Raw genomic sequence first — 21,905 nt, forward strand, 5'->3', positions numbered from 1 at the left:
TCACATCAGACTCCCAGTGTCCCCAGTCTGTGTGCGCGAGGAAGCCACCTGCCCCAGTCGGACAGGAGGGGCGGGGCTGAGTGGTCCGTGAGCCCTGGGTCAGGCCTGGCCCCTGAGTGGTGCAGGGAGGCCGGGCAGCAGGTGCTGAGCCCCAGTGGCCTCTGCTCCCAGGCCAGGCCCCGCCCATCGTCTAGGCCCAGCTGACCAGGGGCTGGTCAATGCCTTGTGTTCCCGGCCTGGAATGAGTCAAGCCACTTTCTCAGAGTCACATTAGTCTTTTATTCTATCATACGGAGAGGGCTCACTTTGCCAAAAGGATAAATCATTGCTTAAATCAACATGAGTTCTAGCATAACGGCGGGTGAGAAAAAGCGACAGGATAGAAATGACGCAACCGAGTTCTCCATGAATCAAGTCAATTGTGCTACTGCGAGAAAAATTATGACGACAACTTAACATCAACATGGTCTCCAGCCTGTTTACATGAACTTGATGCGTCTCCTCAATGTCGTAAAGAGGGAGCAAACCGAAGTCTGGCCCGCATGCGGGAGGCGCCTTGCTGTTGCCACCTGTGTCCTGCAGCCTCAGCCCTGCTCCAGGGCCCCCGGGCCCTGCTCCGTGGGTGCTGTCTGCAAGGCGAGGGGGGCCCATGCGGCCCCAAGTCCTCCATACACTCCTGTTCCAGAAGGTCACCTAGGGCAGGTCGGCTCTGGAGACAGCGTCACTGTCCCAGCGTCTTCGTATGCAAGTCGGCCCCGGCCGAGAAGGCGGGTCCTGCGAGGCCGGGGCTCACTTGCAGGGACACAGTCACGCGTTCGGCATTAACGTTCTTGCTTTGCAGGCTACAGTTAGCAGGGGTCATCTTTGGAAGAATAATCCAGTACAGTTACACGTGTAAAGCACATGGCCCCTTGGCGACACGTAAGTAGGCAAAAGCGGTAACTGACTTTCTCCAGCCTTAGCTCTCGCATGTACTACACAGGGAAATCTTGACAAAAATTTCCAATCGGATCACACAGGAATGTAGGAAGCACACAGGGGCATGTATAAAAAAAAGGAGATGACAACGGGAGTTCATCTAAATGGTACGTGTATAAAATGTTCAACTGCTAATAATCAAAAAAATCAAAACACAAGAAGGAATCCACTGATTACCACATTTGTTAGAGAAAAACAAAAAGGTTTCATATATCCAGGATTTAAAAAATGTGCAATTAAAAAAAACCCAAGTACCTGAAAAAAAATAATAAAAAGGAACATACATTCTTTAATAGCACTGTAACAAATAAAAAATGCAAACAATGTTCAACTCTGAATAAAAGAAAGTCACTTAGGAGAGAGATAGTAACACAATTCTCCAGCCCCGTGGCCCGATGGGCATTTGGGTGTGGCACTGCCTCTGCCCGCTGCCCTGTCCTGCTTCTTTCCCTGGGGAGGGGTGGGCCAGTGGGCCCCATAGCAGCCACACCTCTACCTCTGAGAACCCGCACCTGTCAGGTGGCGTCGGCCCAAAAGTACAAGAGGAGGGCCTGCCCCTTGGTTGGGGGTTGGGGGGCAGGCCTGAGCGATTCTGTGACTCCTGAACACCCACCGGCTACAGGGCCTGCTTGGCCTGGGGGATGCCCAGTGCTGGTCGGCTACTGAGGCTGGAGCCCTCGGGGCAAGGGGCATGCCAGACGTGAGCAAATGGCACCAGGGCTGCTTCCTGACTGAGGTCCCAGTGCCCCAGCGGGGACAGCTCTGCACTTCTCACCTTAGCAGGGAAAACACCAGCGCCTCCAAGCCAAGTCCTGTGTGAGAAAGTAGCCCTTGGCCGACCCTGCGTAGGGGTGAGGCTGCTCACCGTATGCAACCCTGGCACTTACCAAGTGTCCTGCAGTGGATAAACAACACTGGCAGCAACTTCCTCGCGCCCTGCTGAGCAACCGCCCAGCCCGGGAAGGCCACACAGCCCCGGCACCTAGCAAAGCAGTGATGTGCTGGGTCCCAAGAACAGGTGGCGGCGCTGAACAGAGCCTTCGGCAGGACCTCCGCTGTCCCGTCACCATTGCATTTGCCAGGAGAGACATCCGTGGCCAGCAGTAGGAGGGATGCTTTTCCTTCGCACTCGGCTTCCACCGCGCCGAGGCCTTGCCATCCTCACTTGGCGTCCACTGCACGGAGGCCTTGCATCCTCCCAGCCAAGGCCCAAAGAGCCAGATGCCCTGGTACGGGGCACGACAGCGCCCCCTTCAGTCACGACCTGTCCTAGCAGGAATGCCTGCTCCGGCAGCAGGGCAGAAGCGTCCTGCTCAGTGAATGGGCCCATGGGACACTGTGTCCATCAGTCTCCTAAGCCAGCGCGCAGCGGGGCCTCTTTAATCTGCGCAGTGCCAAAGGCGCCAGCCTGTCAGACCTGCTCTTGGCCACAGTGCCCAGGATGCAGAGCCCACAGCTGGGCACAGGCCCCGGGACTCCTACACTTGGCTCCCAGCAAGGGAAGGGGCTGTGCGGGGATCCTGCCTCCTCCAGACATCTAGAACATTCTCTAGGAAGCCCTGCTCCACACCGAAGGGATGCTGGGTCGATTCCCTGTCATTGCTACCTTAAAGACAATGGGGGACTCCGACGGGATGGGAATGAACTTGGGTTTTTCCCTTGCTTCTTACTCGACAGGTAAATGCAGTCCCCAAACTAGAGAAACGTGACCAGGAAACCGACTGAGAGCGGCTTCTCCCACAACGTCGGGGTCACGTTTCCCTTCCAGGACGGTAAGGTTGCTACAGCTTTGAAATCAGTGCTGCAAAGCCTTGCTTAAAGACGCCTTGCTTTCCGGCTGTGAGAGATTTCAAAAGGTGCCTACAATTGTTTTAAGGAGGAACAATGATGACCAAAATATACTTGGCCCAAGGACTGGAAACTTCTTTTCCAACAAACCAAAACTCTACCACCACAGCACACCTAAAGATGATTCCTCAGTGTAAACCCTGTTTCTAAAGTCATTTTAAGTTTCAGAGGTCAGCAATGGGGCTTCCCGGCGTGAGCCTCGGCTAGTTCTAGTTTATTCTATCAGACTTGGCTCTGCTGTGCCATTTCCCAAGGCAGGGAATCTGAGACACAGATTCCCACAGGGAAAGCTTTCCTGATACCAACCAACATTCCTGTGCCCGAGGGAAGATCTGAAACCAACTCGTTTCCCCTGGAAACGTAATGGGTGGAGGCGGCAACTGCCTGGTTGGGGAGCGGGGAGAGAGGACAAGTGAGTCTAACTGTGTTTTCCTGACAGTGAGCGTGATCCTGGGCGCTGGCTCGGCTCTGACTCAGAGCAAAGGTGAGGTGGGGGTTAGGTGACGGGCCAGAAAGCCCCGTCTGCATCTTGGTGACCCGAAGTCTGCGTGCTTTGTGGCCGTGTGGCTTCTCTCTAAAGGGTTCAGAGGGCTGGGCCAACGGCAGTTGCATGATAGGAAAGAAGCATTGGTTTTGGAGGGGTCTCCCCAGGAGGAGCCGGGGGCTGGTGAGGGGGCGGCCGGGGGCCTGTGAGGCAGGACTGGGCACTGCGCTCAGATGTCCAGGGGGCTCACAATGGTGAAGCCGGAGTCCTTGCTGCTGTCATCGTCGGGGCTGGAGCTGGAAGCAGAGGCTGTGCCCATCAGCGGGTCCGAGAGGACCAGAGGGGAGCAGGCTGGGGCCTGGCTTCTTCCTGCTGTGCTTCTGAGGGTGCGAAGAGGCTGGGCCTGGCCTGAGAAGGGCCCCTTGGCACTGCCCACCTCGTCTTCTTTAGAAACCAGGATGAAGTCTTCGGAACTTCCTCCATCTGCGCGCCCGGGCATCTCGGAAGAGGCCTGTGAAGCAGCCGGAAGGTCAGGTGGGTGAGAGGAGCAACCGCGGAGAACTGCGCAGGGGCCCTGTGAGAGGACAGCATCGCGCCCGGAGATTCAGGGTGCACCTGCTGCACGGAGCCCAGAGCCAGCAGGTGTGGAACCTTTAATTCTCTCATCTGTGAAACGGGGGGACCGTGCCTCCCTCCCAGGGTGGTCACGGTGCCGTGAGTGCAGGGAAGTGAATCGGACGCCGGGTCTGCACTGACTTTGCTCTCAGGGGCCCGCTGTACTGCAGCTTGGAGATGTGTGATGGTGCGCTCATCCTGTGCGTGACCGTGGGGTCTCCTGGGGTAACAGTGGTCACTGGCAGTTTGACAACTCAGCATGGCAACTGGAAAGTATAACGGCAGATAGTCCAGAGCTAGGCCTGAGGTAGTCTACAATTCTTTTCCTCCCTTTCAAGCAACCAGGAGTGGCTTCTTATTTTTTAATGTAAGGAACTTCCATAGCGAAGGCTCTGGGTGAGCAAAGCCAGAGTCTGACCACAGATGTCCTGTGCCACATGGTGGCAAGGACAGGGCACCCACGGGCAGTGTAAATGGACGTTGGGCCCGCACTTGCCTCCCTGACCCCACTGCCTACTCTCTACATGGTGGCGCTAACACGGAGGTCTGAAGTTGAAAGGAGCCCCTTGGCCACAAGTGCCCCCAGGCCTGCTGGCTGGCATGACCTAGGCCTCCCGTGGGCTGTGTGCAGAGTCTGGCCTCTTGTCTGAGTGACAGGCCCCTGCCGGAACCTCACATCTTTCCTGGTGACACGGCTTGGGGTAGGGGGTAGGGTGAGGTGGAGAAAGGTGTGTGGCTAACTAATGGCTCAGGTGTCTTTGGTGAACAGATACAGGACTGCCTGAGCACCCTAGTCCTGGAACAACCATCACAAATTCGAAAGCTGTTCATACTCCATTTCTACATCAACTGCTACAGAAGTGAGGAGAAATGGTAGAAGGGGTGTGACTCCAGATGGTGCCCAGGCTGTCTGGTTAGGACTGACGTTTCTGGAGCTGCAAGTCAAGAAACCCAGCTTTGTCACCATTACTGTCCTGTTTAAGTCACACCGGTCAGAGCCAAGCCGCCTCTGGGGAGCAGGCCCCTCCCCCGCCCGACCACTGGGGAACACAGGGCCTCCGGCTCACCTCCTGTCTCCAGAGTGTGGACACCGTGTTTACATGGCTGCTCTGTGGACAAGAAAACCTGGGTCTCTCCCGACAGCACAGGGCTCTCGGCTGGAATGCGCTTGTGGGAGTTTATCTTGGGTTGAAGACGGGCGTGTACACTGGCACCCCATCTGTAGAGTGGTGCCTCTACTGCAGAGAGTGCACAGCCACGCGCAGGGAGGACGCTGGCAAGACTGCACGGGAGAGACGCTCCAGAGCGTGGGTTGAGAAGGAAGTGCGGGCCCTGACGGTACTCTAATTATCTGGCACATTTGTCCCCAGTTCTCAGACAAAGGGTCACAGCCTGGCTTAGGCAGAGCGAATTAGAGCTGACAGGGCGTCAGCAACCATTTTCTTTAATGAACCCTTTTGCCCTGCTCCTTAATTGTACAGATCAAGAGAGAAGTCCAGACCAAGGCCTGATGCTTGGCCAACTCACAAACCACATTCAAGGACCCTACTCTTCCAGGCTCCCACCTAAACTTTTTTTCCTAGAGTCAGAGATGATTTCTGTATGGATTTTCATAGCAGCCGTAGCCCTGCCAGGGCCATTCACATCCCTTACAGAAATTTCCTTACTGCTAGTCCTCTCTTCTTGCCCCACACAGGGACACACTGCACAATGAGCAAAGGTTGTCAACCTAAAACTGGTCAGGACCGCCAAAATGCAAGGGATCTTCACAAAGCTCACGGAAAATGTATACTATGAAAAAGCTATGCATGGATTTCAAAATTCTGGGACCAAAATACCCATCTTTTAATTACACTTTGTGCAAACTTTCTCAAGTCCTCTCCCACGCATTCCCTTCCTTCTGTCTGACCGTCTCCCCCAAGGCAGCTCATGTCTCAGCTTGGGCTCAGGATCAGGGTGGGAGTGGGTGAGCCCACGTGCAGACCAGCACTGGGCCGTCCAGGACCCCTAACTACATGTGGCTGCTGTGACTGAGCACCTGAATCTTAACTTCCAGTTCTATTAAGACATCTAGATTGAATTTTCAATGGACACATGCAGCTACTGGCTGTACTATCAGAGAATACACAGATAAAAACATGGGGCCCGAGTCCCAGGAAGCTGCCGAATGCATCCAGGGTCCCGCAAGGTCCGGTCTTCCACTGCGTACGCTCATCAGAAAGTTTCCAAAGGAGTGTGTGGAAGACAGACGCTGGGCTGGGAGGGATGCAGAGTGGCTTTTTCCACTCCCAGTATACACTTTCCCATGCCTGCTGTTTTGCTAACCTGCTGACTGACAGCCATGGGGATGGGGTAGAGAAGGGGAACCCTTGTGGGTCCATCAGCCCGGTTTCAGAAGGGCTCAGGTCGCTGTGCGGGGTGAGGCCTGGCTGGAACACGGGCACCATCTACTTCTTCCCTCATGCAGCTCATGGCCAGCTCACTCTGGGCACACACATGGGAGTGCACTAGGGCAGTGGTGGGAAGTGGTAGCTTGTGACAAACATGAAATCCAGGCAGGACAATTGCAAAGCCCAGACAGTCAAGAACACGTAACTCGGGCAGATTCACTAGTGTGTCCAAAAGGTCTTTTTCTGTAGTGAGTTTATATACTCAACTCTACAACCACGCTCCAGTTTTAAATAAACCTGCTGATTAAAAATGGTGGTGGGTGGGTCCACGCACACACCAACATTTAAGACTCATTTAGGAGTCAGTGATGACTGAAAAACACAACACCTGTGCAGAGAGGGGGGCTTGGGAGGAAGCTGCCACACTGCACTCGCAATGTCAGCGCTGCACGCGCGGGGCTCAACGCCCTTATACAGCTCCAAGATGTAGCTACCCAGAGTTCTCTCTTGTTGCAGAGTACCCTAACAACGGGAAAATTCAGCAGCCGGAGGCTAGCCTTTGAGAAAGTGACTTCGATGAGATCTGGCTGGCGTTCCTTCTCCGAGATGGAACTTTGTAAGCTGATCTCTAAAACACGTTGCTGGGAGTCTAACATACAGGCGGGAAGCGAGCAATTTGTCATCTTCTCTGATGAATGTGGAGCGTGGCAGCTGGAGGCGCTGAAGCTCACCGGGCTGGGGCTGGGCCAGGGGCCCTGACAGCCAGTGCAAGGTGAGCCGGCTGCCTGCTGCCTGGTCAGCCAGTGGCCTCTCTGGCCTTCGTATTCCTCACCCGTAAAACCTGCAGATGCACCAAGCACGCGAGAAAGCACCAAGATCCTCCCAGCTGGAAACCCTGTGCTCTGCCAGGATAAACCACTCACAGCCGGCACACCCGAGAGCACGGCCCAGAAGCTCCGCTGCACCTGGCCTTGGCCTGCTTCTGTACGGCCCCGTGCTAAGAGTGATTTCTACAATTTTAAAGGGATGTAAAACCAAACCCCGAAGAAAAACAAAGAACGGGTGACAGAGGTGGCCATATGTGGCTTGCGAACCCCAACACACTTGCTAGCTGGTCCTTTTATAGAAACGACTGACCGCTGAGCCCTGCCTTAGGGGACCTCACTGTGAGGACAGCAAAGGCGGTGTGGCGAGAAGGGCTCTGGCCAATGAGATCCACTCCAGACAGCCTTAGGAAAGTGTACGTGGGACTTCCTGTGCTTAGGGGGATGCAGGCCCCCGCGGGGAGTTTCTGACCAAAACCCACGCCGAGACCTGGCTTCCCACCTACCTGCTTGGGGGCCCCGGGCCCTGGGCCGCTGTGGCCCTGGCCGCTGGAGCAGTAGTGGTCGTCAGCGATGGTGATCTGCTCGTTCTCCTCCGCCTCCAGCTGGCTCTGGTTGAAACGCAGGGAGCCTTTCAGGATGTCTTTGATCTGTTTGCAAATAGGAAGGAAATAAAGGAAAAAGAGGAGTGAGTTTGTGAGTGCTAGTAAACTAGGTAAACCTCCCATACTTTTAGGCCACCTTGCACGACCATTTTTAAATGCTATGGATGCTAGCATTTTACCGTAACAAATACTGGAGGGAAAAAAAAAATCCAACTTCGTCAAAGCCACTGACTTAGCCATGAGCAAGGTCAATGTGAAGGCACTGACGGCCAGGTTCTCACAGGGTCAGACGTGGGTGCCACACCCTAGGCAGTTACCTTAGCACTGGTGGCCTGCACATCCAACCCTGCCCAACAGCCTGGAGTGTCGGGGCGGGGCCTCATCCCAGCTGTGCATGTCTGGAGCAGCACACTCTCGTTCAGGGGCATCTATGGCCCTGTCAGGGCAGGGGCAGGGGCAGGGTGAGGTCTGAGCCAGCTGTAGGGACGGACCACGACTTGTGCTCCGAGGAGATGCTGGGTCCCAGCACACCTGCTCTGGATTAGGGACACACAGAATGGGTCTGGTGGAGGCGGGGGTAGCATGGGTCATGGGAACCCCACGTGGGCTGCGTGTTGTCAGACGTGATCGCTGGAGAAGCAGAGGCCTAAGGAGTGGGGATTCATCAGGGGTCCTGTCTGGGATCCGGTCCCCAGGCCCTGAGGAGCCCCGCCCACAGCAGGCACTGAGCAGGCAGCCTAGGGGGCACAAAGCAGCAGTGGCACCGCCGTGCACGTACCTGCTTCAGTCCTGCCAAGGAAACGAGAATCTGATCTTCTTTTTCCAAATTTTCTTGTAATATCACATCTTGGATATTTACTGAAAGCAGAAGGACGACATTCTGTGACTGAAGCTCTGGGTCTAGTGTTTGGCTTTGTTTCCCCACCACGAGTCCCACCAGCCGTGCTCTGCCAGCGGGAGCTGCGGGTGGAGCAGAGAGGGCAGCCGTGGGCCTGGGCCGCGCAGCCTCCCCGCCAACATTAAGCTGTGACCATGGCAGGCGTGGCTGCACTTGCTGGGGGGCGGCTGCAGTGCCCAGCTACCCTCCGAGTGCACGGGCAAGGGGCGCTTCCAGAGGAAGGGCCGTCTCACCCCCTCCCCGACCAGGAACTGAACTTCATAAAGAGACGGTCTCTAAGGGCTGAGAGCAGTAAAACACGCTGCCATGTCAGGAAAATGCGAGGACAGGTTGTCCCTGGCGGACGCCGCCTGCGGAGTGCACGGGGGCTCGTTCCTCCAAGCCACCTTCCGACCCTTGGGCGCCCCCCCAAACACAGCCAACCCGGCGAGGCACAGTCCGCTGAAGGTGCCGGTGCACAGGACCCTACAGGGGCTGGGGCTCACTCAGTCACAGAAGCAGTGGGGAACCAGGGTGAGGCCCAGCTCTGTGGCGGGTGTGGGAGGGCTTAATGAAACAGTTTAATAAAGATGCTGATGGGTGCACTGATTTGAAAAGCAAGATGGTAAACAGGTGCACACTCCATTAACAGTTCTGCTTTCTTATTTTCTATCAGTTTTGAAAAAAAAAGTTCCCACTTTTAATGTCTTACAAACTACTATATAAATATATTTAAGATTTATTTATTTATTTGAAAGTCAGTTACACAGAGAGGAGAGGCAGAGACACACACAGAGAGAGAGAGAGAGAGAGAGAGGAGAGAGAGAGGTCTTCCATCCACTTGTTCACTCCCCAATTGGCCGCAATGGCTGGAGCTATGCAGATCTGAAGCCAGGAGCCGGGAGCTTTCTCTGGGTCTCCCATGCAGGTTCAGGGGCCCAAGGACTTGGGCCATCTTCCACTGACTTCCCAGGCCACAGCAGAGAGCTGGATCAGAAATGGAGTAGCCGGGCCTCAAACCGGCGTCCATAGGGGCTGCCGGCACTGCAGGTAGCGGCTTTACCCATTATGCCACAGCGCCCGCCCCTTTGCTACTATATTTTTAGATATTCACTCAACTGAGCTGCTGCAGTCTGTGCCCGGGCTTCCTGGACTGAACGGCTGCCCTTGTACCTCCTGGCACTAATGTCGCCCGGGTTGCTCAGTGCCTCCCAGAGGGGGACGCAGAGCCAGCACTCCTTGTCCTGCTGGCCCAGGAAGAGCGACAGCCCCCCGACTGTTCAGCTGTCTGCTCCAGTGCTGCCCCTCAGAGCGGCTTCCTGCCCACCCAGAGGAACGCAGCCCCCAAGTCACTCCACGGTCTCTGCCAATCATCTCTTTGCTGTGGTTGGGAGCCTTGTCATTGGCTGGCACCTGCTGCCTCGTTCATTATCCTTCTCCTGCTGATAGGACAGAAGTTCCAAGACATTCTTGCACTCAAGATGTTTGCTGTCCGGCCTTACAATAATTCCTGGTGCACTAACACGGTTAAGGGTGCCTTAATGCCTGAATGAATGGAAAACACTCTCGGAACTTGTGTCTTTCCAGTGAGGAGCAAGGCAAAGACTGACACCGCCCACATGCTGCTGCCTGACAGCTCATTGGACTCTTCCACTGGAACAGGTCCCGCGCCCAGGCCAGCAGGGCCCCGTCCCCGTGGCACACGGCCGCCACAGCAGCTTCTGCTGCTCAGAGAACCTGACCACAGCTTTTGGCAATAGCTGGGCCTGTGCCAATGCACCACTGCAAGTTGAATGGGAATGGAATAGGCACAGTCAGAATGTTTTTGGTTTCCTTAAAAGCCTGTAACAACCTGTTCCCTCTCAATAAAAAAACAAAACCGAATCTACTCAACAAGATACTAACAACAACCAACCGCAGGAAATGGACAAAACCCAGAGCTGGAGGTCTTTTTGAGGACAGAACGGCCACCTTTAGTTTGTCCCACTGCTGTGGCTTGAGAGACAGAGTGGAGAAATTAACTGCGGGCATTTGCTCAGACGAGATGGTTAACCTCTGAGAGACCCAGCTGCCTTCAACTGTCAAGTTCAAACGCTTGGACTGCCGTGGCAGGAATGAAACTTTATAGTCAGATTTCTGATCACCCGAGTTTGGAGACGCAGGTTTACTGCGTGAGAACTTACTAAGATGCAGGCCACGCTGTGGGAAAGCCCACATCCCAGGGGTCCCAGCCATCTTCTGTGTGATGCCCTGTTGGGCTGGGAGCCTCCCAGGGTGGGCTGAGAAGGAGTGGGGATGAGAACAGACATCAAGGTGTGTTGGGAGCAGGGGACACAGACAACTCAAGGCTTAAGTGGGAAGAACGTTCCATGCCCCGAAGTTCCTTCCACTGGCACTGAGCCTGGACCAGCGGGGTCCTCACTCTCGCACCGGCTCTTAGGTAGCAGGCGGTGGGGGCTACCTCGCCCCCTGCTCCTCTCCTTCCTCACAGGCCCGCCTCCACTGGATTCAAGGCAGCACTGGGCGGTCCTCTCGCCACAGGCGAGGTCGGCCACGTGACACGAGCCTGGCTGAGGCGTCACGGAAGCCCCCGGAAGGCCCTGCTGAGCAGTGCCTCGGCTGGGGGGGGTCGGGGGCCCTGACTCAGTGCCTGCCTTTGGTCTCTACTCTTGCCCCTCCTCCTGCCCGAAATGCAGGCCGGGAACTCCGCAGGTCATCTTGCAAGTACGTGGTTGAAGACCACAGCTTAAGAAGGAGCCAAGAGTACATCATGGAGCTGCCGGCCCTGACTGGACCGCCTACCTCTGGGCCTCGTTTATTTGGGAAAAAAAAAAAAAAAAAAAAAAAAAAACAACACCTCAGGATTTGTTTACACTGCCACTGTCTGCGGCTGTAGAAACAGCTCCCTGGGGTTGCGGTAACAAAGTTCCGTACCAGAAGCTCCAAACACAGCCGAGTGTCCCCCTGCCGTTCTGCGGGCTGCAGGGTTTCCTTGCCACTGGGTGCTAGGGAAGAACCCTTCCTTGCCTCCCTCCAGCCACCGCGGCGCACCTTGGCTTTTAGGTGTACCACTCCAGGTCGGCCTCCACCAACAGGAGGTCTGTGTCCGAACTTCCCTCTTCTTCTAAGGCCACTGTCACTGGCTGGGAAAACCCGCCCCCCCCAACCCAGGGTAGCCTCATCTTTAGTGGGTTACATCCACAAAGACCCTATTTGCAAATAAGGTCCCAGTCCCAGGGTCCAGGTGGACATAGATTTTTGTAGACAATCTCTGACCCAGTACAGCAGTCACACTGCCTATCTGTTACATGGGTGAAACCACCCAGTTCCTCCATGAAGGGTGAGCAGCCCCCACAGCCTTCTCCTGCATGCAGAACACAATGTCAAGGTCTAGGCTGGCTCCGGCCTGAGGTGCACTGCAGCTGGCCAGGACCCAGTGCACGACAGGTGCACCCAGGCAGGGAGAAGTGCCCACAGCTCTGTAGTGTGGCCCATGGTGCAGCCTGCCTGGCAAGTCTCTGACCTTACCACTTTTTAGGACTGATGACCAGGACCATCTCCCCTGAAAGACCACATACACAAGAACTGTTCACTTAATTTCAAGGATAAAGCTCTATTTTTAAAAAAGATTTATTTGAAAGGCAGAGTTAGAGAGAAAGAGTGAAAGAGACGGGGGAGAGAGAGAGAGGTCTTCTTTCCACTGGTTCACTCATCAAATGGCTGCAACAGCCTCATCCGCAGCACAGTCCCATGGTGACTCCACTGCTTTGAAAGAAATGTCAAGGCCACAGGCGCAGATCTCTAACTTGAAAGGTGGTGGAAATGACACAAAAATTACCTTTTCAATTGCTTAAAAATGGTGTTTTTCTCAACATTTGAATAGAAGAGTTTCCATCTAAGTGTTTTTTCAATGATTTGTGTGAAGAGAGCATGCGCCTTGTCAGGGTCGTGGTGGGGGGCAAAGGCAGAGCGAACACCTGTCCATAATGGAGGTGGAACTACGGAGTTACGGAACTCCCTTGTACCTGAGGTGTATAAACCCCCCCACCTTGTAGGATCACTGTCAAGAGCAGGGGACACAGCACAAGCTAAGTGCTCGGGACAGCCGCTGCTCCCTGTAGACTCAGGACTCGGAATTCATCTCCGCATGGTCACCTGACTTGGCTTACCACCCAACAACCATTCTCCACGACAACCATCACTGTTGCAGGAAAGGGAGCCAGGCTCAGAACCGCAGGGTCTGGTGTCGGAGGTAACGCAAGCGCCAAGAGCTGGAGGTAGGGCTGGATTTCAGATCTGTGATTCCAGAGCCACCCTGAAATCAGGCAGGCGGCACCAACAGAGATAAGAAGAGGCACAGCTGGCTGGCACCGGGGCTCACTAGGCTAATCCTCTGCCTGTGGCGCTGGCACCCCGGGTTCTAGTCCCGGTCGGGGCGCTGGATTCTGTCACGGTTGTTCCTCTTCCAGGCCAGCTCTCTGCTGTGGCCCGGGAAGGCAGTGGAGGATGGCCCAAGTGCTTGGGCCCTGCACCCACATGGGAGACCAGGAGGAAGCACCTGGCTCCTGGCTTCGGATCCGCGCAGCGCTGGCCATAGCAGCTATTTGGGGAGTGAACCAACAGAAAAGGAAGACCCTTCTCTCTGTTTCTCTCTCACTGTCTAACTTGCCTGTCAAAAAAAAAAAAAAAAAAGAAGAAGAGGCACAGCAGGGAGCTTGCACGACGCTCACTGCCACGCTGTGACCTTTATTCTGGGGTGGAGGCGACCGAATGCACAATGTGCACGCACGATCCCTGTCTCCTCAGTCTCTACACCAAACAGCCTGTGAGATCCCTGCTACCCGAGACCTTTCCAGAGCACTGGCCATGGCACCAACGCTTCAGCGCTGATGACCTTGGGCTATGACCTTCTGTGCATCACTAACCCGCCTGCTGCAGAATGTTCTTGGGCGCATGAAATGGGTCAATCAAGGCTGTCTGCTTCTGGCACAGCTCCTCCCTTACTGTTATCCCTTCCTTCCCTGGTGCCTTAGACACGCAGCATCTGGATTCCGCTCTTTGAGGCTTTTCTCACCTCTGACAGAGACTTAGTTACACTGAGCTTTCAGATTCTCACAAAGGGCCTTCCCCGGATTCTGAGGAGCAGCTACGCAGGTCGTCACAAAACAGGGAGGCAGGCCTGGGGGAGGTAGCCCAGAGTGGCAATGGAGGAAGAGATGGCCACTAGCCAAGGATGCCACAGGTGTCCAGAGCCTGGGAGCAGGCAGCTTTGGGAGCACACTGGGTGTCAATTTCATCACATGGCCTCCAAGACACAGCGCGCATCCCTGTGTGCCCATGCGATCCCCACCCCCCCTTCCAGAAGGGCCCTGCTCCCTACATTGCCACGTTCCGCCTTAGCTTCAAAGGCTACCTCACAACTCCCCACGCCTCTACTTCCTGTTACTCCCTGCTGCTTCAGCTTGCACTCTTGGAACTGGAAGTCAAGGGTGAGGCTCAGAGACCAACAGCATCCTGAAGCTGCAGTTCTGAGTGGCAAACCCTAGACCGAGGTCTTCTTGTTCCAAGTGTGGTGCTCTGTTCCCCCAACCCCTGCTACTTCCAGGCCCCACCTCTCCTCGCCAGCATCTGAGATCACAAGTGATGTGTCACTGCCAGTGTTTCTCAACAGCATGATAGAGGGTTTGGCGAGGGCTCCCCGTGGCTGCGTCACATCACAGCAGGGGCCGGCATGCTTTGCTCACGTGGCCTCTCTCCCTCTCATAACTTAATCACAGCCCCACCCTCCCGTCTAGTCTAAGCCAATCACTTCCTGAAGGCTCTGTCTCTAAAGACCATAGCTGGATTGTTTCTGCCCTGTTAATACCGTTAACCTAAGCCTCTGGGGATTACACCCATGAGGGTGCAGGGACAACTCACCTTGAAACCATCGCACCTGTGCCCAAGCTGCCGAGGTCGGAGTGCCTGGGTTTGAGTCCTGGCTCTGATTCTGAGTCTAGCTTCCTGCTAATGTGCACCTTGGGAGAAAGCTGGCCATGGCTCCTGACACCATGTGGGGGATCTGGAATGAGGGCCCTTGGCTTTGGCCTGGCCCAGACCCAGATCTTGCGGATACAACCTCTCTCTGTCTACCCCTCTTTCAAATAAAATGAAAATAAATGAATAAGCAAGCACACAAGTACTTTGTAAATGCGGGCTGAGTGACCAACATGGAGGCAAGGCTCTCCTGCTAGCATTAGGGCCAATTTCTATCTCCCAAGGAATAGAGGAAGGTGAGATATTTCTAGATAAAACATTAAGGGGGTACCAATCTGACTCGCCAGACCCTGGACTGAGAAGTGATGGCGGCTGGTGAGGAGAAGGAAGAGTCATTGGTGGTCTAGCAGGTGTTGAGTCAGGCATTTCACAGTCAGAGTTTTCTAAAAAGGAAAAAGCGGATTGCACAGAAAACATGATTAAGGATCCGATTTTGTATTCAGCTGCCAGAATGGGTGAAGACCTCCAACCTATCACTGGGCAAGGAATATGACTTAGGAAAACGAAAATGCAAGGGAAGACGAGGGAAATACCTGTATCACACCAAAGGTCTGTCTTCAGGCCTGAGCGCTTCTCCTAAATGCGCTGAGTGTGCCTGACACCGAGGTCCGACCCTTCACTGATCTCTAGTGCTTGGTGTGTTATGCTGCGAGCATTTGTCACCTTGACAGCCAGAGGGTGTCACAGAAGCGGGACTCTTGACAGTAAGATCTTTTGTATTTGTGACATAGCTGCCACTCTAGGGTCAACCAAGAAAAGAGCTGAGTTGTATATTTTTAAACTTCAGAGGTCTCTAAGCCCCAGTAATTGTGAGGTGCCTCTGAGAGAGTACACAATTCTAGAACTAAAAGCAGACACAGCTGGTGCTGTACTAATATGAAATAATCTGGGGTTTTGTCATCCTGCCCTCATTTGGGAGTTATGAGAGAGGACACAGTTTGACTAAGATTGACCTAAAATTATATCACTTAGTAAAATAAGACTGCAGTGGGTTTCAGATGGACGTGTTTTGCGAATTTCAACCCAAGAAGGTTTCACTGACAGGAGGATCTGTTAAGAGCAGGAATACATCAAGGAGCCACTTCCGGAAGTTAGAGATGGAGAGAGAGGGAGGGAGGGAGAGAGAGAGACTGAGTCAAATGCTGGTACACTTTGATCTCAAAATAAGCTTAATGAGGATGAAGAATTTAGATATTACATATGCTTAAAAAGAGACAGGGAATGATGTTCAATTTGGGTCCCTCTTACAGAAGAGTGAGAGGGAATGGGAGAAGCAAATGAGGGGAGAGGAGAGTCTGTGCAGAGGCCATGGTGTCCCAGTGGTGGCACGCTGCCCCTTGGGGAGACAGGTTCTGTGCAGTTTGCGAAGTTTTCCTAAACATGTTTAGGGTTGGAACAGGGAACATGCTGACCAGTTGTTACATGTCTTTTGATAACAAAACCAGGAAGAAAAGACTTCAGTTAGAATGGAACACATTCAGAAAAAGAACCCTCTGAGTCACATAAGACCACAGCTACAGCAGAATGCCCAGGGAGGCGGTGAGCTCCCTGTGCAGAGTTCAAGTGCACACACGCCTGAAGCGCGGGGTTAGGAATCTATTACCAGGGTTATGGACACTTCATTGAGTTACACCCAGATGATTCTGAGTGCTCTTGTTCCTTACTGCTCCAAGCCTGTCCTGGGCTGTAACACCTGCTCACCCGGGAGTCTCTTCATGCTACCCCTCACTCCCTCCATCAGGCCGACTCAGTTAGAATCCTCAGATTCTACCAAGATCCTCAGGTGAAGCGCTCCTTTGCATTGTACAGAGGACCCTGCTATTCACGATTAAACAGACTATTTAAAATGCTTAAAGCAATCATGCAAAGTTTTGATCTCGGCGTAATTGAGAGAGAAGCTCTCTGGTGATCCTGTTTTCCTTCCCACTTCTTCAAATGTCAGTACTTAATTGCCTTACTGAACATTCCCAAAGATGTCACTGAAAGCTGTTTTTTAGAAATACCAGAAAGTCAGATTTATAAGATTCTTACAGTGGCAGATAGACGGGTTTTAAAAACTGGCCTCTTTTAGATAATTCTCAGGTAAATATTATGACAAGTGCAGAATCAGCAGTGATGCGAGCAAACAGCAGAGCATCTGAAATCCAATCCTGTGAAGGGAGGCCTCAGCAGAAGCCCCCGTGAGAGGGACGCCACGGACGGGATCTGGGCCGGAGTCCTCGCTGGCCGGTTGTTCCGCATCCCCCCTGGGCCTCTGCCTTCTCATTTGTGAAATACAGACTGGGTGAGAGGCTCCCAGGGCTTTCACACCTTTACCATTCCAAGATCCTGTGAGCTATGGTACTCTCGGTGAGCCTGGGAAACCTTTACTGCGTTAGATCCTCCCTTGTGTACAAACCACCGCGGAGAAGGGAAGCTGCTGGAACCCAGTGGCTACATACCAAAGAACGCAATGGAGACAGCAGGCGGGTGTGGGTACTACACTCCCGCCCAGCGGGTGAGCCGCACGTACACTCCCGGTAAACAGCCGGCAGCTCGGCCCAGCTGCTCACCCACGCGCAATTATGTGTGAAGTGTGGCAAATCTAAAAATAGCCCGAGGGCAGCCACACAGGTTACTACTGTCACGGGCTTTCAACTCAACTGTCAGCATGAAGAGAAGGGGAGTGATGGCAACAACAGAGAAATGAACACACAGAATACAGTCTTCTGAGGCTCACAGGAAAAGGGGAGATTTAACAAAAGGCATCTTTGCAATTCCTTTCTCTAAATCCTTGAATTCAACGGTTCAGTTCTATGAAGGCAGTCAAATTAGAATGTTGGTAGTTTTGACAAAACAAATACCCTTTCAGTTTTGGGTTCCAGAGCCATGCAGAAGTAGCACTAGCCTGTCAACTTTATCTCCTCAATAATTAAAGGGCTACGGGAGCAGGTGCCACCAAGGAATTTTGAACGGAGAAGCATCTCTGTATACTTCTGCTACTAGTCATATAAGAACAGTCTTGAACAGTACTTGATATTTTAAGGTGTTCATTGCATGATGAAAACATGATAAGGAGTCCTCTGGAGATGAACAGAACTTAGTGAAAATAACTGACATTAGGGAAGGATTAGGAGAAATAACTCCCAGTGAGTTCTCACAGCCCCAGCAGAAGCCTGTGGCCCTGTGCATGCTGGGCTCATGTCGCCAAGCGTGGATGCATCGCTGGGTTCTGATAAGACCGTTCCTAAGAGCTCAAGGAGCTCATGTGTCTTATCTTAGAGCCACCCTGCCCCAAATTCCAGCATGGCTTACATCTTTTGGAATATCCAGCTGGGTGCGGGGGAACATGGGACTGGTCTTGGTTCTTCAACTAACTAGTTGTGGGGCCCTGGACAGGTCAGCACTCAGCTGAGTTGCCACGGGTGGGATGAGCCTCCGAGGTTCTTTCCTGAGAAGACACAGGTCAGGGGATAGGGGATGATCTGTGTTGAATCCCCACTCTAGGCCATGCCCTATGCCATGGCTTACAAATAGATTTTGACAACAAATTGGCACGGTAGATATCTGGATCTCCACCTCACACGGGAGAACACTTTCATAGGCAGACTTTATAAAGTGACAGAGCCTAGATTCCTCCCTGGGTCCTCTGAAGCCCCATGAGGCTGCCCTTCCCCTCTTTCTTAGCCACGCCTCCCCGCCCATTCGCTCCTGCCTGTTCTGTCTATGAGCAGCTCACATGTTCCCTGGCTGCCCTCCTTCAGATTTTCCGTAAATATTTGCCATTTTCCAAAGCATGGGAGGTGAGTTTTCCTGGGAAGTCCCTCCAGGATGGTCCCTCCACCCAGGCAACCAGGGTTAGTGGTGACCTGGTACACTGTTCTGCCGCCTGATCCTCCTATCGGATGACCCGTCCTGAACAGCTTGGGTGAGGATAAAGCGGCATTTTAATCTTTATAAAGGTTAAAGCACTATCATGTTACAGTCAATCCTTTTCTAATGGATATTTCAATGGCTACAATCTTGTTGCACTTTAATAATCAGAAACAGAAAAACATCATGTGGAACACAACAGCTGGACTGTAAAATCATTAGTAATGGAAGTCAAATAAATCAAAATCAAGAGGTTCCCTTCACTTCATCTTTATGTTTTCCTCAAGTCCCTGTTTAGAATCAAAAGTGCCTGCAACACAGGAGCACCTTCGAACAAACCACGGGTAATTACACACATGAACCGAAACGCACGTGGGGTTCTGCGCCGCATCCCTCGACCCCTGGAAAAATCCAGCCAGGCTGTTTACACGGGAGAAGTCGTCGGTCCTGTGAAGGGATTCTGGCTGAACGTGAAACGTACGCACGCGCGCACACACATACAGATCTAGTTTTGAGATGAGTTGAGAATTCACGGCTGGTATGGGCTTTTCTTTCCATTTTAATTAAAGTGTCTCCGCCTCCCATGCAATGAGAAAATGCTCTTTGAGTGCTGACTGAAAGACCAGAATCAGAGCAAGAGCTGTTTGCACATTCTGAGGCTTAAGCAAAGCTGCTTTAAAAGCTGCTGTGTGTACCAAACAACTTGGAAATTTCCTAACAGGATTTTTCTAGAGTTCCAGTAAATCTTTCCCCCAATCACTTCTTTGTTCTCCTACTTAGGTCAAAGCCCAAATCAAGTAAGGCAAAGGTCACCCAAGTAGTCAAAAGCGCAAAGAATACACATACCGTTTAAAATTACAATGCTATTTGCTTAACCAACAGCAGTCATATGAAATATCCTATTTACATGCGGAGTGTGTCTCCACTACTTCTTTTTGGTGCATTTAAAGGCTGCTGCTATTAGAGAAACAGGAGCTCCCATAAGCCCAGTGCTTATCAGGCAGCAAAAGAACAGCATTTGGAAGGGGTGGGGTCAGATGAAGGTGGCACTGTTTCCTGCTGTGATGACAGCCCACCCACTGTCACCCACCAGGCTTTCCCCTGCTGCTCCTGCCTCTTGAGCCCCTCCCCCGCAGTGTGCTTCAAACAGTAGAAATGAGGCTGAGGGTAGAACTGGGCCCAGCCAGCTGCCCACAGCACATCCCCCGGGGAACCAGCCAGGCACTTCAACTTGCCTCTCTTCAAACCCTTAAGAACCATTTATTAACGTGCGTGAGGCCAGTATGGTCCCGGCTCCATGCGAATCACACATTTTGGTCACCCGAACCGTGCTTAGTGCTGACAGCTTGTTTATGGGAGGTCTGAAGGTGGAGGGTTCACCTCCAGGGAAGAGCCCAGAGCCGAGCCACTCCCAGCGCCCTGCCATCGGGAAGAGGCCTGGATTCTCCTCAGTTTCTCTCACAGCTCTGACACATCCAGGTTTCTTACAATATTCTCCCAATCTGCTCCCAAGCTACAGATGCTCGACATCAGACAGTGGGGAAAGGAAGGATTCCATAAATGGGCTAAAGAACAGCCACAATCCGCATGACAAGAAATTTTGCAAGAAGCATGGGCTCCCTGAAGCAATACACACGTGACCCAGCAGAGACTGTCCCTCCCACAAAACACAGACCGTTCACGGACGCACAGCACTGCCTGACGACCTTCTGGTACAAGCTACGGACGACCCACGCAAACTGAACTTCTTAGAATGTAAGCGCAGGTAGAAGAAAAGGTCATATGTGTGTGGCAAGTGGTTAAAAAATAATTAAAAAATAAAGAGAGCATCACCAAGCTAACCACCACAGCCGTATTGCGGACAGGCTGCCACAGCGGAACACCTGACTGTTTGATCTTGAAAGCTCGGCGTCTCATTTCGGTGTGCAGTACTCAGACATTTACGAAAGGTACAGCAGCGGCGATCAGAATTTCCATGCCACTTACTCGAGGTGTTAAGTTGGGGACATGATTTTGAATGCTGGGGACACTTCCTGCATCTCTGCACTGGGGTCTCCTAAGCTGCACAGCACGGGTAGCAGTAGTGCTTCCTCCACAGGGCCTCTGTGAGGATTCCAGATGCCGTGCGTGAAGAACGTGGCATCAGCCCAGCACACAGAAACCACAGAAACGCCAACAGACAGCCCTTCCTGCTGCCCCGTCACGGTTTCCAGGGCCGGCTCAGCTCACTCACCAAGATGCGTGTCCATCACCTTGGCACAGTATTTGCACATGGCCTCCAGGTCATTCAACTGTCCTTGAAGGAAGGAAATCTGGGCTTCTAGTTCTTCTTCCTAAAACGAAGGGAATCAAGACAGAAAAACTTTCTTATATAGCAAAAGGAAATCCTCCCAGGCCTCCCAATGATCTGGGCTGTTCTGAAGAGGCGTAATCTCGTTCCAAACCCAGAGAAAACAAAGAGCAAATAAACAAAATAAGCCCATCACGTCCATCACCGAGCTCTGGGCCACGTGTGGATGCTTACACGTACAACCCTGTATAGCAGACGTACATCAAATATATTCAATAAAGACTGAGTAACAAACTTAGGAGGGTAAACTGGATTTCAGTGGCCTCTACCTCCTTAGGCAGCTGGTACAAAAACATTCCATTTGTTTCTCACACACAATTGGGAAACCCAAAATTTCCTTTTACATGAGACAAATCTCATCATTTCCTGGTCAATGACAATCTCTTAGCATGTGAGATCTCCCAAAGCACTTAGACAAGTTTTGCCCAGCAGCCTATAAACGGCTGTTCTTACGTTCCCTCCCTGGTTACGGCACTAGAGCACTCAGTTATTTGTTTGTCTCTAGGAGACGGCACTCTGGGTTGAACAATTAAGTGCTAAAAGACAATCGAACAGTAACAGAAGTAAAAAGTCTTTATTCTAGAGGAAAACATAATCCATACAAAAACTTTCCCAGGCAAATGCAGATGATTATGGGTATTTTTCTCAGAGCAACAAAATAATCCTCATCATTTAGGAAATTTTAAAAGGAGTTAGCTAGAACAGACAGGAAGGCTGCTGCCAGGGCAGGGCCAGGTGGGACAATTGGTTTTCCAGTCTTCCAGGCTTGTCTTTGCCCATCACAACTCTCTGTGACATTCAAAAGAAGGGAGGAAAAACCTGCCGAAGCGAGAAGCACTGTAAGTTGACCTGCATAGGGAAATTAGTAGTTGAAAAGGTTACCCGCAGGTGTATTGTTTGAACAACATATAGATGCGGCATTGAGAAGCCTAGTTTTTAACTGCTGCCTGAAGAAGCAGCTCTTGGGACTATGCGTGGAAATGTTCGACACAGAAAACAGACACAGCAGACGGCGACTTGTTGTGTAACGTGTATTGCAGGATCAC

General features: G+C 52.6%; 1 protein-coding gene across 1 annotated transcript in view; it reads right to left on the reverse strand.

The window, feature by feature from the left end:
• Positions 1-264: 264 nt before the first annotated feature.
• The window catches only part of TBC1D5 (TBC1 domain family member 5), a 625,580-nt gene continuing 603,939 nt past the window's right edge, over positions 265-21,905 (reverse strand). Inside the window, exons 20-23 of the mRNA XM_062215140.1 lie at positions 20,743-20,842; positions 8,523-8,602; positions 7,646-7,789; positions 265-3,821 (exon numbers count right to left, since the gene is read on the reverse strand). Of these exons, the coding sequence (XP_062071124.1) occupies positions 3,540-3,821; positions 7,646-7,789; positions 8,523-8,602; positions 20,743-20,842 (606 nt within the window). The 3' untranslated portion in view covers positions 265-3,539. The remainder of the gene's footprint in view (positions 3,822-7,645; positions 7,790-8,522; positions 8,603-20,742; positions 20,843-21,905) is intronic.

This window comes from Lepus europaeus, chromosome 2, assembly GCF_033115175.1.
Source record: "Lepus europaeus isolate LE1 chromosome 2, mLepTim1.pri, whole genome shotgun sequence".
Classification (NCBI taxonomy): Eukaryota; Metazoa; Chordata; class Mammalia; order Lagomorpha; family Leporidae; genus Lepus; species Lepus europaeus.